This window comes from Phoca vitulina, unplaced genomic scaffold, assembly GCF_004348235.1.
Source record: "Phoca vitulina isolate PV1807 unplaced genomic scaffold, GSC_HSeal_1.0 scaffold28, whole genome shotgun sequence".
Classification (NCBI taxonomy): domain Eukaryota; kingdom Metazoa; phylum Chordata; class Mammalia; order Carnivora; family Phocidae; genus Phoca; species Phoca vitulina.
This window is the reverse complement of record NW_022589731.1, coordinates 588,390-602,634: the sequence shown is the minus strand read 5'-3', so window position 1 is coordinate 602,634 and position 14,245 is coordinate 588,390. Positions and strand designations below refer to the sequence as shown.

The following is a 14,245-nucleotide window of genomic DNA, read 5'->3' as shown; positions in this document are numbered from 1 at the left end:
TTAGTATAACTGAGCTTTAAATGGATGAATCAGCCTTTAGTCTCAGTCACTGCATAGATTCCACCCCCCTTCCTCCTATAAACACCATACTTCATTGATATTCAATTCTCAATTATATAAATTGAAATAACACAGCCCTCAACACTGAGAAGTCAATGGCAGGGGGAAAAACAGTGATTTTCCTAATAAACAGAACCAGGAAAGGAACACAATTTAAATATGCCTTAGCTTACTGCCTGGACTTTGCGCCTCTTTTAAATAACTCCAAGTGACAAAAGTGCTCCAAACCAGAAAACTCTCATGCTACTTGCAAGAAAAACTCTATAAACTGGAGGGATTGGGTGGTGGGAGGTCGACCAGAAAGGCCTTCTTAAAATTTGATTTCTTTGCTTACTTGATTAGAAAAAAATAAAAAATTAAAACCCAATGTGCAATGCCAAAGAAAGTATACTGGTAATCAAAACCTAAATGACCCCTGACAGGATTACAGCCTATAGATCACTAATACATCAACTACATTTGTGACTAATTACTTTGGAAAGTAGGCAGTAAAGTCTGTAAACCAGCTCTCGAGTGGAAACATAATGCCTGTATACAGCAACAAAAATATGATGTAAAACCCACAGATTTTTTTCTTTCTTCCCCCTTTCAGGAATTGTGCCTGGCATTGTGCAGCTGTGGTGCTGCCTTCATCACTCCCTGTGTTTCCAATCTTGCTAATTAAAAGGTTGATCACAGAACAATGCTCTTCTCATTAATTTCAGTGTTCCGATTGGGCAGGATCCCTGCTTACCCCACCTGATCTTTTCACACTGCTGAAGTTAATGTGACAGGAGCCCGAAGATGGATTACCTGCTGCCATATTGCCCATCGCCTCCAATCAGGAGCTATCTGTGTAAACTGATTGTTCTAATTTGCTCTCATTATTTTTACAATATCAGGAGAAAATAACGCACACAGCTCACTGTCAAAGCCATGAAAATCAGCCATTAGTTAAACCCAGACACTGAGTGGCTTTATTAGAGGCACTGCAGTTTATTGATGTAGCTCCAGTCAAACAAGGCAGCATTTGCTTCAGTAGAAGGAAATGTTTATACTGAAAGTAAATATTTAGTGTAATAATACCCACAGCAACATGATATTTTGAATAATCCTGTTCTTATTTCAGAAGCTTTGTTTTGACACAAATTAACAACAATGAAGAGTTGGGTTGGCATAAGAAAGTAGGTAACATTTAATACACACTCAGTAGCATGAAAATCTGTCTATTAACACAAATCTAGGAGCACTCCTCACCTCCTATACCTTGTATAAATAAACTCTATAATGTGACTACAAACGCTAATCAATCAATCAATAATGGAGGTTCTATTCTGCTCCACACAACAACAAATATTTTTCCAAAACAGAAATTTTATGACTTAGGAATCAAAATTATTTCTATAATGATCATACAGGTATAGTTTTAAATAAGAAAAACTGTATTCTTGTACAATGTAAACATTCAACATGGAAGATGACTAACCCTAGTATCACAGACATTCACAATATATTGTGGAATAGAAAATAAGCAATGTTGTGAAGCCAGCTAAGCAAACAAGCTAGGTTTTAAATCCTTCAGTAAGAGACGGTTTCTTAAAGCGGAAGGCAGAACTCTACAGAAAGGTTTGATAGTCAACGAGATAATTAAAAGATTTATTCTGTGCACAAAGAAAATATATTTTCCTGTTGTAAAGAAAATGCTAAACGCTAGAAGAAAACAGATTTAAACTTGGCATTCTAGTCTTGTCTGGCTATGAGCATTTTGTAAAAATGTTAGCTGAATGCTGCCTGAACAGCATTTTGGGGGGCTGGAGAAGGGGGGTATAAATAATAGAAACTGAGGCTTTTTAAAAAAGAAATTTAGTCTGCATACTCTTCCCCCTTCCCCCCTTTAGTATTGAAGGAAACATGGCTTCCTCCTGTTTTCTTTCTACACTAAGACTCCTAGGTAACGTGAAGGCAAGAGTATGCCCTTCTTGCTGCTCCCCTTTTAATGGCCACTTTTCTTTTTCTAAGAAACGTGTGCCATGCTTTTCTCCTTAAAATTCCTGCACTAAAAGACTGCACCATACTGCACTCCACAAAACGTGCTGATGGCGCCAATTACAAGCCCCCAGCCGAACGCTCCAGCCCCCACCATTCGGGCAGATTTATGCGGACTCTTGCCGACGTTATTACAAGTCAGAGTTTATTGGGAAATTGTTACATTATGCGGAGTGTCTAACAAATTGCTTATGCTGCTATAATTGGATTACAACAGCCGCTTGCTCCCACCGGTAAGATTAGGCAAGTAGGACTCCTGCCGATCTCTGAGCGTTAGCAGTAATTTTATTTGCCTTGCCTCTCTCTTTCCTAACAACATGCCTCTCTCCCTGCCAGCTGTCTGCTGAAAAGGCACAGGCTTGTTCCTTGGCCCTAACAATGCAATTACAGCCCCGCAGATCGCACTGTTTGTGCATTAAGTACAGAGCCAAAACGAGGCGAATTGATCGTTTGACTTTTGGAGAAGCCATGTGATCTCTCGATGCGGGTGATCCGACATGCATCAGCAGGCAATACTGCAGTCAATTCTTGATGAAGAACTTTCTTCCTTCACCCCTCTCTCTCCCAACCTTTCCTTTTTCACTGAGGAAAACACTGACTGGGCTCATCTCCTGCTAATCTGGACCAATCCACAAAGACAAACTTAATCTTATTAGCTCCCTGGCTGGAGAGAAACGTGAATAGGTCCTAGCGTCTTGAAGTGCCTCAGTCAGATATATCAGTGGTTCCCAGCAGTTGAACCACTGCTGCTATCTTAAAAAAAAGGTTCATAAAGAGTTCACTGAGGAAAAAAAGTTTACAGAAACACTGCAGTTCAAAAGAACTACAGAAAGTTTCAGGTTCTGGCAAATAAAATTGCCTTGGAAAGGCTTTGTTTGAAGCTCTGTCTATATTCAAGGGCCCATCAAGAATCAGCATGGAAACCCGTGTCTGCCTTTCTCTGAAGGTCTGCTCTGCCGGAAGATGCTGGCGGCCAACATGTAGAATCAACGCAGCTGGCTTCAGGCTTAACACAGCCAGTCTGATCCCCACTTGTGGCAAAGTTTTACACATATTTTGTTGACAGCTTTCTGCTTCTTGTTTCTTTCTCCAGTATGTTTAGCAATGAGTGCAGGTAGTAAGGAGACTGTGCAAGCAGTTCTCTCACTCAAGGGCATAATTCATGGAGATGCTCACTGGGGTCTGGACTTCTCTTTTTCTCTTTTGCAATTAACTCCCTTGAAATGGTTGAAAATGATCTTAAATTTTACCAAATTAATTCAGACCAGGATTCCTGTTCACACTTTCCTCTCCAACGGCATATGCTACTTAGGGTTCCTGAAGATGATTATACAACAAATGTGCAGTCGGTCTGCTGATCCACTTTGGTGTCCCAGTCTGTATTCCTAAATATCATGCACATCTAGAAGGTTTTATGTTCCTGCATCCTTAACCTGACAAACACATAAACTCTTGTTTATAACAATGGTCCCTGAGTATTACCTCAAAGTGAGCTGGGAAAAGTCACTTTACTAGTATTTCTCAGAACCTCTCTATAACTCCCATTAACACTCATTAAAATCATATGACCCATTTGAAAATGAAAGAAAAAAATAGTACTATCTGAACTTTATTCCTGCCTTTTTGAAATAGCAATATGGTAATGTGTAACATGTTATATTCCAGAGTTTTTCCAACCTCATTGGCCTCGACGATATGGTTAAATCTTAACATATTCTCCACAAAGCTAATGTTTAGACCCGAAAGAGAGGCCTGTGCAAAGAATGGCCCATTTGACATGCTACTTGTGGAACAGTGTATTAAAGAAGCCTGTTAACATGTAGTTTAAAACTCAAAAGAAACTCTGAACAGCTGAAATGCCTTATAAATAGCGCAGACCCAGAGGAAGTGCAAACGTCTGCATTGTGAATTGTAGATCTTAATTACCGACAATGGCTGGTACAGCAAGGAGCAAGGAAAAAAAGTGAAACAGTTGCACTGTTCATGGTTGGCAATAATTCTTCAGGAAAATATTTACTATCAATCAGTTATGAGAAAAGGGACTCTGTGCTCGTAAAACAGCACGTTGCTTCTCATACCAGGACCATTTTGCTTCAGCATAATCTGAATTTAAACAGCTTGTTTCCTGCGGATATAATTTTGGAAATAAATAAAACAAGTCTTCTATCAAAATCTGGAGTGAGTGGAAAGGAACATCACATTTTTCTGTCTCAGTCAGTTGCAAACAGATTATTAGTCTCAAGTAAAAAACAATCATAACAAACAACCACAATACAGAACATCTACAAAGGAGTACTGAAGAGGTTTATTTTCCAAACATAAAGAGGCAGAACTTCTCCTACCTGGGCAGGAATCTAGGTGGATGTGTTCAAACAACTTAATTTTAATTCTGTGCATGCATGTGTAAAAAGTAAATTAGGAAAAACCTGAAACCAAAATTTTCGGTAATATTTAAATAAAGTCAGCAAAGAGATAACATAAAAAAATTAATGCTCTTCATTTTTCTAGTTAGTTTTCTTTACCAATTAAAAAAGATCATGAAGGCTGACAATTAGGTGCAATGTGATTATTGATTTTAAAGACTAAGTTGGCAGTCAATAATGACTGTCCATTTAAAGCTACAATAAATACAGAGCTCATCATGTTCCAAACAAATCTCATGAACTACAGGGCTATAATTAGTAAGAAGGAAGGCTTTGGACAAAAATAAAAGACATTTCAATGCCTCCAAATATTAGTTGGACTAAGTTACACTGATAAAACGACCCATCCTTCATTTTTATTTTTAAATCCTGTCTTAGGTCTCGTTCTTCAAGTTAGAGATTCAGAAGATTATTATTAACCTAGAGTGGCTGTAGTTTGTTTTACCACTTTGTTTCCTTATATTCTAAAGAGTACAAATGGGCCCCTCTTCATAGACCTATTATAAAACATTTGTGGAAGGTATTTCTGGCAAAGAAGAGTCACATACTACATACTACAAGGTCTGAATGTAACAACTTCGCTGTTTTTCAGGGAATGACTGGTATTAATGTCTTCTCTAAACCTCATAATAAACAATATTCAATAATTATAATGACTATCTCCACCAAATCAAAGTCACTCTGAATTAGCTCCTTTGAACTAGGGGACAAAAATGTTATCATCACTATATTATAGTTGCTCTCACATGGAGATGGTTGGATGTTCAAGGCCACTTTGGAGTACAATCTGAATCAACAACAGACACTTGTATCAAGTGAAAAGCTACTGCAGCCATATCAAGTGTAGCAGATGAAACTATTCAGTTAAGGGCTAAAGGTGAAGAGCAGGAAACAGGGACAAGCTTGCAGACCTACAAAAATAATGGCAAGTCATTACCTTTCAAAGGTCAAGCAATAAATGAGGCAAGTAGAAACAGCACAGAATCATGAGATACATATAACACATGTAAATAGAAAAGGGAAAACTTGTTCTCTATTCTCATGTTATTGATACCTCACTGGAGGCTGTTAAAAGAAAGAAATTTTTTTAGCTACATGTTTTTATTTGCCATTGACCAACTGATTATATAGCTCAAATCTGAAGCAATGAACCAGAAGCCAGGATGTGGGCCAATAAAAGGAACCAGAAAGTTAGGTGGGTTCCAATAGGAAAGGATAGAAATCATTATTAAATTAGGGTATTGAAGGAGATGATGAAAGGATATAGGTGTCAGAATAATGTTAAAATAAGCAAGAATGGGATGAGAGGGTCACCATCTGGGAGCAAAAGAAACAGACAGATGAGCAGCAATGAGCAAACTTATTTCCTCACCCAAGAGCACAGAAGAAATTATGCCATTGTGCCAGATGCCAGAAGATTTCTAACCATGCACCACTGAAGTAGAGGGTGGGAGAAAAACAAAACAAAACACATCATACAGACACACACCAACATGACTCTATAGCTTAGAGATCCCTGGCTTACAAAGTATGGAGAAAACAAAAGGAACAGATGCTCACTTGGCCAGCTCTCAATGAAACTCATTAAAATTGTCACCCTGTCCTTGGATCGGTGCTCATGCTAAGATTTTACCTTGTTTAGCCAGAAGTCACCCACTTGTGATGAAACTGAGCAACGTGGCGAAAAAGGAGAAAGATTATTTTTAAAGGCCCAAATAACTGATTCCCCCATTTCAATGTACAAATGCTGGATACAAAATTGGGTCAAAGAGCACTTGCTGGTTGTGACTTAATGACTGAAAAAATAAATATATGTAATTTATTATTTTCATATTTTACAGCAAATTACTAAGACACTAAGAGACAATTAACTAACTCTATCTTTTTTAATTATAATTTTAAATAAATTGACATTCCTTATATGGTTCATTTTTTTTTTTTTAGATTTTATTTATTTATTTATTTGACAGAGAGAGAGAGATAGAGAGACAGCAAGAGAGGGAACACAAGCAGGGGGAGTGGGAGAGGGAGAAGCAGGCTTCCTGCTGAGCAGGGAGCCCGATGCGGGGCTCGATCCCAGGACCCTGGGACCATGACCTGAGCCGAAGGTAGACGCTTAACGACTGAGCCACCCAGGCGCCCCTATATGGTTCATTTCTAATGGTTATAGTTTGTATGATACTTTCAGTTGATTAAGCAGATTCAGTGACTACTGCATGTTTTAAGAAATAAAATAAAAATAATAAAAAATGTTGCCGTCCTTTGATTTTTGTAGCAAAGGATGGAGACTACCTGATTACCAGCTCCGACTCTAATAATAACAGTAAGTAACTGAGAGCCCTAGTGTATAATAAAATAGACTAAACTAAAGTAGTTAAAGTTGGGAATGTTCTAACAGTGACAAAACCCTGAATAGTTATTAAGGCAGTAATTTTGCATATATGCAAGGTAAAAGTCTAGAGATAGAGCCCATACTGGAATTTTACTTACTCCTGGAATAATCAAAGTTGCTGTTATCTAAATTTAGGTCAAAGTTCCTATGTAATCAGAGATACTTGGAAGATTAGAGCCATAGTTAATATAATTATTAGACCATAAGGTCTCTAATATGTGATTACTTTTGTATCTATAGATATGCACGTTTTATACATGAGAAAAGGTAGCTCATATGCATGATAAAACACACCTGTCCACTCAGATCAAAATCACCAAAAGCAATATTTCTATCATTGACCACTTAATAAATAATAATAGCGATAAAATAATTGGATTTTCTATAGCATACTTCACAATCCTTGCAATGGTTACTCTATATTAATCGCATTTAAAACCCATGAACCACCTTATAAAAATAATTGTATATTTTCTTTCACGAATCTTACTTATTTGTAATAATCTAGTGTTTTAGGGTCAAGTAACTAGTGTCAAATAACAAATGTGAATTAGATGGAAGTGTGACCAGAATGCATAACCAAAAAATTCTTTTGCAACTGAAGAGATGGAGACTCCAACTTGCAGTCTGCTTTGAAAATGATGCCTGCTGTATTCCTTTCTAAATATGAAATCCTGTGATAATCTTTAATAGCAATACTGAGTGAAGATGTTTATAGATAAAGCATTGTTACAATGTGGTATAGTAATATTGATGAGTAGTCTTACTTACTTTGGCCACACAATTTTCAGTCTTCATAGCAGTGCTTGCTAGACATACTGTTTCTTGGTTTAAGCAGAGTCTGGCACAGCTGTTATAAGTCTGTAAAGAGAATTTTTTGGAAACAGGTTTAAATATTAAAATGCGGTCACATACAGTTTTCAAATTCTGTCCTATTCTCAAAATCAACACACGAATAGACTTATATATAAATTCCAGATTTATGGGAACTGGAAACAAAGTAGGCAGGTGGAAGAAAAGAAAATGAGAGCCCACAAGAGCCACTGATGAGCTCATGAACAAGAATGTAAGCAGCAGTGGTCTCACTGTATGTATGGAAGGTAGGGGTGCTATTCAAAAATGTGCAAAGGACTTGAACAGACATTTATCCAAAGAAGATATACAAATGGCCAACAAGCACATGACAAGATGCTCAACATCACTAATCATTTCAGAAATGCAAATCAAATCCACAATGAGATACCACTTCATACCCACTAGGATGATTACTGTTAAAAAACAGAAAACAGGGGTGCCTGGGTGGCTCAGTCGTTAAGCGTCTGCCTTCTCTCTCTGTCAAATAAATAAATAAAATCTTTAAAAAATAAAAAATAAAAACCAGAAAACAGCAAGTGTTGGCAAGGATGTGGAGAAACTGGAACCACTGTGCACTGCTGGTGGGAATGTATATATATATATATATATATATATACACAGCTGTGGAAAACAGAACGGTGGTGGTTCCTCAACAAATTAAAATTGGAATTACCATATGATCCAACAATGCCACTTCTGGGTATATACCCAAAAGAAATGAAAGCAGAATCTTGAAAAGGTTTATGTATATCCATGTTCCTAGCAGCATTATTCACAATTGCCAAAACATGGAAGCAACCCAAGTATCCACTGACAGATGAAGGGACACACAAAATGTGGCATATACATCAAATGGAATAGTATTCAGCCTTAAAAAGAAAGGAAATTCTGACTTATACTATGATATGGATGAACCTTGAGGACATTATGGTAGGTGAAATAAGCCAGTCACAAAAAGATAAATACTGATAAAAAGATAAATAAATGATTCCACTTGTATGAAATACTTAGAGGAGGCAAAATCAGAGAGACAGAAAGTGCAACGATGGTTGCCAGAGCTGGAAGAAGAAATAGGATGTTATTGTTTAATGGGTATAGGGCTTCAGTTTTATAAAATGAAAAGAGTTCTGGGGATGGATGGTGATGACAGTTATATAACAATGTGAATGTATTTAATCCACTGAACTGTACATTTAAAAATGGTTAAGACGGTAAATGTTATGTTACATGTATTTTACCACAATTAAAAAATTGGTTATACTTTATGGTAAGCAAACATTATTAATAATTGGCCAATATAGTAAAACAATGGTTTTTTTTTTAATTTTATTTTATTATGTTATGTTAATCACCATACATTACATCATTAGTTTTTGATGTAGTGTTCCATGATTCATTGTTTGGGTATAACACCCAGTGCTCCATTCAATACGTGCCCTCCTTAATACCCATCACCAGGCTAAACCATCCCCCCACCCCCCTCCCCTCTGTTTTTTAAGTTTTCACTGACGTATAAATCATGATTCTCAAAGTTTAGCATGCATCAGAATCATTAGGAGGGCTTGTTAAAAACAGATTGTTGGAGCACCTGGGTGACTCAGTCAGTTGGGCAACCGACTCTTGATTTTGGCTGGGGTCATGATCTCGGCGTCATGGGATGGAGCCCCACATCAGGCCCTGTGCTTGGCATGAAGTCTGCTTGGGATTCTCTCTCCCTCTGCCCCTCCCCCCATTCGCTCACTCTCTCTAAAATAAAATAAATAAATAAATAAATAAATAAAATCTGGGGGGAAAAGAAAACCAAACCCAAACACACAAATTGTTAGGTCCCACCCCCAGGCTTCTGAGAATTTGCTTTTATAACAAGTTCCTAGTTGATATTAATGCTGTTGGTTTAGGAACACTCTTTGAGAACTACTATGTTGGAGAACTATATGTTTTGGAATTAAAGAGAAAAATCTTAAGACATCGGCAATCTCTTATAACCAACAATAGGAAAGAATCCATTTTTTAAAATTCTAGATTACAGAATAGTTGCAAAATGAGTTTCTGTATACCCTTCCCCCCAGCTTCCCTTTATGTTAATGACTTACATAACCACAGAACACTTATCAAAACTAAGTAATTAAGTTGGTACAATATAAAGAATTTCTTTTGAGTTTCACCAATTTTCCCACTACTATCCTTTTTCTGTTCAGGATCTAACCCAAGATGCTACACTGAATTTAGTTATCATGTCTCTTTAGTTGCCTCTAATCTGTGACTATTTCTCAGTCTTGTCTTTTAGGACCATGACACTTCTGAAGTGTACTGATTAGTCTATATAATTTCTCTCAATTTGGCCTTGTCTCATGTTTTCTCATGATCAGATGGAGGTTATACATTATTGGGAAGAATACCACAAAGGTGATGTACCCTTCTCAATGCATCAAGTCAGGAGGCATGTTATTAAGTATTTCTAGTGATGGTAAACTTTATCATATGCCTATGATCATACCTGCCAAGATTCTCCATTATGAGTTTGTTATTTTTCCTTTAGGGATTACAAAATATATTGGGAGAAATATTCTGAGATGATGAAAATATTTCGTTTCTATTTCAACTTTTGCCTGCTAATTTTAGCATCCATTGGTGGATCTTGCCTATGGTAATTTTTACTGTGGTGTTCTGATGGTGATTTTTAAATTTCCCTTTTTCCTTCCACATTTATTTTATATTTTTAAAAGATTTTATTTATTTATTTATTAGAGAGAGAGAGAGAGAGAAACAGCATGAGAGGGGAGAGGGTCAGAGGGAGAAGCAGGCTCCCTGCTGAGCTGGGAGCCCAATGTGGGACTCGATCCCAGGACTCCGGGATCATGACCTGAGCCGAAGGCAGTCACTTAAACAACTGAGCCACCCAGGCACTCTCCTTCCACATTTATTAAATGGAATTTTTTTCTGTGACAAAAAGCTATGATTTCTCCTATTTACTTATGTCAGCAGTGGATTCATAGATGTTTTAAACGATTCATTTTTGGTCAATTATCATTCTTTGGAAAGATGTAAGTAAAAAAATTTAAGAAAATGGAGAAAAAGTATTATAAAATTGGTTTTCCATTCAAATTAAACTTTAAAAAATTTATATCCACTTAACTGTTTTATTCTTATATAATTTAAGTTGAAATTATTTCAAAACCTATTTTAAAGATTTTATTTATTTATTTGTCAGAGAGAGAGAGCACGCACAAGCAGGGAGAGGGGCAGGCAGAGGGAGAAGCAGACTCCCTGCTGAGCAGGGAGCCCAATGCCGGACTTGATCCCAGAACTCTGGGATCATGACCTGAGCCAAAGGCAGACGCTTAACCGACTGAGCCACCCAGGTATCCCCAAACATATTTTAAAGGAATAAATTGGATCATCTGACCTTTGTGTATAGCAGCTACAGTTGCATGTATCTTCTGGGGTCAGGTTCAGTACTTCTTTTGCAACTACTAATACCACAAACATTTATTATTCATGTATAGACAACATAAAAGTTTTTAAGTAAGGGGCACCTGGGTGGCTCAGTCGTTAAGCGTCTGCCTTCGGCTCAGGTCATGATCCCAGAGTCCTGGGATTGAGCGCCGCATCGGGCTCCCTGCTCAGCAGGAAGCCTGCTTCTCCCTCTCCCACTCCCCCTGCTTGTGTTCCCTCTCTCGCTGTGTCTCTCTCGGTCAAATAAATAAAATCTTTAAAAAAAAAAAAAAGTTTTTAAGTAAAACTTCCTATCATTTAAAAGACATTTACGAATTGATTCATATATACTGAATAACATAAAAAATGTAAGCCAAAGAGTTCAAGTTCCAATAATGCCAGAGATGCTTACATGGGATTAACCCTCATAAGATAACAATTATAAACTATGGGAAAAAAATTTAGTAATAACTACTTAAAGGCACTGGAGAATGACCTAAACTAGTAAACTGGGGGAGAAGAGTAGACTGACCTTCAAGGGGAGAAACACACAGGGTAACATCCATGTTTATGTGCTTTCTCCCCTGAGGGTACTCACCAATCTACTTGATGCAGGGTGACTAAAATTCAATTAGAAAGCCAGTTTATTGGCTTGATATGCCAAAGGATGGAGTTCAGGGCTGCCATAGTGGCTGGAGATTAAAAAATCATAGAAAACAGACCCATAGGGGAGGCTCAATTCTCCTCTAATCCATGGCTAATCCCCAAACTACACATATGAATGGGAGACCATAAGGATTCCAATGGAAAATAACAGAAGACTGGAAGACTGGAGCAGGGATTGCAGCTGTTGCCCATGAGGGGAGACAGAATTTAGAATCTGATTCCTACTAAATTAGAGGAACTTAACAGGCATTTCAAACTTTTACTGAAAACTTGAAATGACCCTGCATTGAGAATAAACAGTAAGTCTTAGGAGTAAAGGCTCTACCTTAGGACCAGGGGAAAAATCAAAACATACGTGCCCTAACAAATATAAACCAACACTCTGTGAAGTTACAGTGATCAGTCAGTAAGTTAATCAGTAGAAGATAAAAGAATCCAGAGTCTCTGCAATGAGTTATTTATAATGTCCACTATATAATAAAAAACTGCTGGATATAAGAAGCAGATAAATGGAACCCATAGTCAAGAGAAAAAAGAACCAGTAGAAAATGGCCCTGAGATTATCTAGTATGGGAATCAGTATATAAAGTCTTTATAGAAGCTATAATAAATATATTCAACATCTTAAATGAAAGATACAATCATAATGGATAAACAGATGGAAATTTTCACCAGAAAAATGAAAACCTAAAATGAACTAGATAGAAATTCTACAACTGGAAAGTATATTATCTGAAATTTAAAATTTACTGGATGGGCTTAAAAGCAGATTGGAGATGGCAGAAGAAAGGTCAATGAAATAAAGATAGATCAACTAAAATTATCTAAACTGAAGGATAGAGAGAGTAAAAGAAAAAAAATGAACAGAGGCTCAGTTATCTGTGGGGTAAGTGTTAATGATCTAACATATGTGTAAACTGGAAACCCAGAAGAGAAGTGAGAATGCAGCACAAAAAAAGTTATAAGAATAGTGATCAAATAGTTCTCAAATTTGGTGAAAACTGTTGGCTTACTGATCTGAGATCAGCAAACTCTATGGAGATTAAATACAAAGATAACAAGAACTAGGCACAAACAGTCAAAACTGCTGAAAACCAGTAACAAAGACAAAAACCTTGAAAGAGCCTAAGAAAAAAGGGATGCTCCATACATGAGAGCCAACAATATAAATAAAAGCAGACGTAAAGTTTCACCATAAACAACGAAGGCTAGAACACAAGAAACAACATGTTTAAAGTGCTAAAAGAAAAAAAAAATCTCAAACCATGTTTCTTACTATAAGAAAAGAGAATTATAAATACGAAAAGGGAGCGATCTAGAACAAACTCTGTGGTACTGAATTAGAATTAGAGGTACCAATATAAATTCATGGTTTTCAAAATATATCCATATAGATGTAAAAAATGTAAGTTAATGTTTAAATCTTGGCTTCTAAATACCATTTTACACTGAAAGGAACCATAGCTCTCTGGAGAAATGGCTGATTCCAGGATTGGATAGGGAAAATATAAGATGAACCTGGAGACACACAGGGAATGATAGAGATATGTCAAAGGGGTACAGATGCCAACCTAAAGGGGCTCTCGTTAGCCCAATATAGAATAATCTGAGTAATAAAATAAAAAATATGAACAGTTTACAACCTGTTGAATAAAAGAGGGCACATTTCCTGGGTGGCTCAGTTGTTAAGCAGCTGCCTTCGGCTCAGGTCATGATCCCAGGGTCCTGGGATCGAGCCCTACATCAGGCTCCCTGCTCAACGGGGAGCCTGCTTCTCCCTCTCCCACTCCCCCTGCTTGTGTTCCCTCTCTCGCTGTCTCTCTCTTTCTCTGTCAAATAAATAAATAAAATCTTTAAAAAATAATAACAAAATAAAATAAAATAGGGTACATTTCTTGAAAGACCCAAATTACCGAAGCTGACACAATAAGAGAAAACCTGAATAGCTCTGTATCTATTAAAGAAACAAATTGTAAGTGAAAATTATTCCACATAAATTAAAAAACAAAATCTTCCCCAAAAAGAAAACCTCTAGCCCAGATGGTTTCACTGGTGAATTCCATTAAATATTAGGGAAGAAATAACACCAGGACCATACACAAACACTTTCAGAAAATAGAGGCAGATGGGAAAACTTCTCAGCTCATTTTATGAAGGCAGCATAACTCTGACACCAAAACCTGACAAAGACATTAGAAAGAAAACTACAGGGGTGCCTGGGTGGCTCAGCTGGCTAAGTGTTCAACTCCTGATCTCAGATCAGGTCTTGATCTCAGGGATGGAGCACTGGGCTCCATGCTGTGTGTGGAGAAGGAAGGAAGGAAGGAAGGAAGGAAGGGAGGGAGGGAGGGAGGGAGGGAAGGAAGGGAGGGAGGGAGGGAGGGAGGGA

At 37.3% G+C, this 14,245-nt stretch overlaps 1 protein-coding gene across 6 annotated transcripts in view; it reads right to left on the bottom strand.

The window, feature by feature from the left end:
* Window positions 1-14,245, bottom strand: part of BTRC (beta-transducin repeat containing E3 ubiquitin protein ligase) — a 169,716-nt gene that overhangs the window by 57,970 nt on the left and 97,501 nt on the right. For all 6 annotated transcript variants that reach the window (XM_032423411.1, XM_032423413.1, XM_032423414.1 and 3 more), the window contains one exon: window positions 7,672-7,761. In XM_032423411.1, coding sequence (XP_032279302.1) covers window positions 7,672-7,761 — 90 coding nt within the window. The remainder of the gene's footprint in view (window positions 1-7,671; window positions 7,762-14,245) is intronic.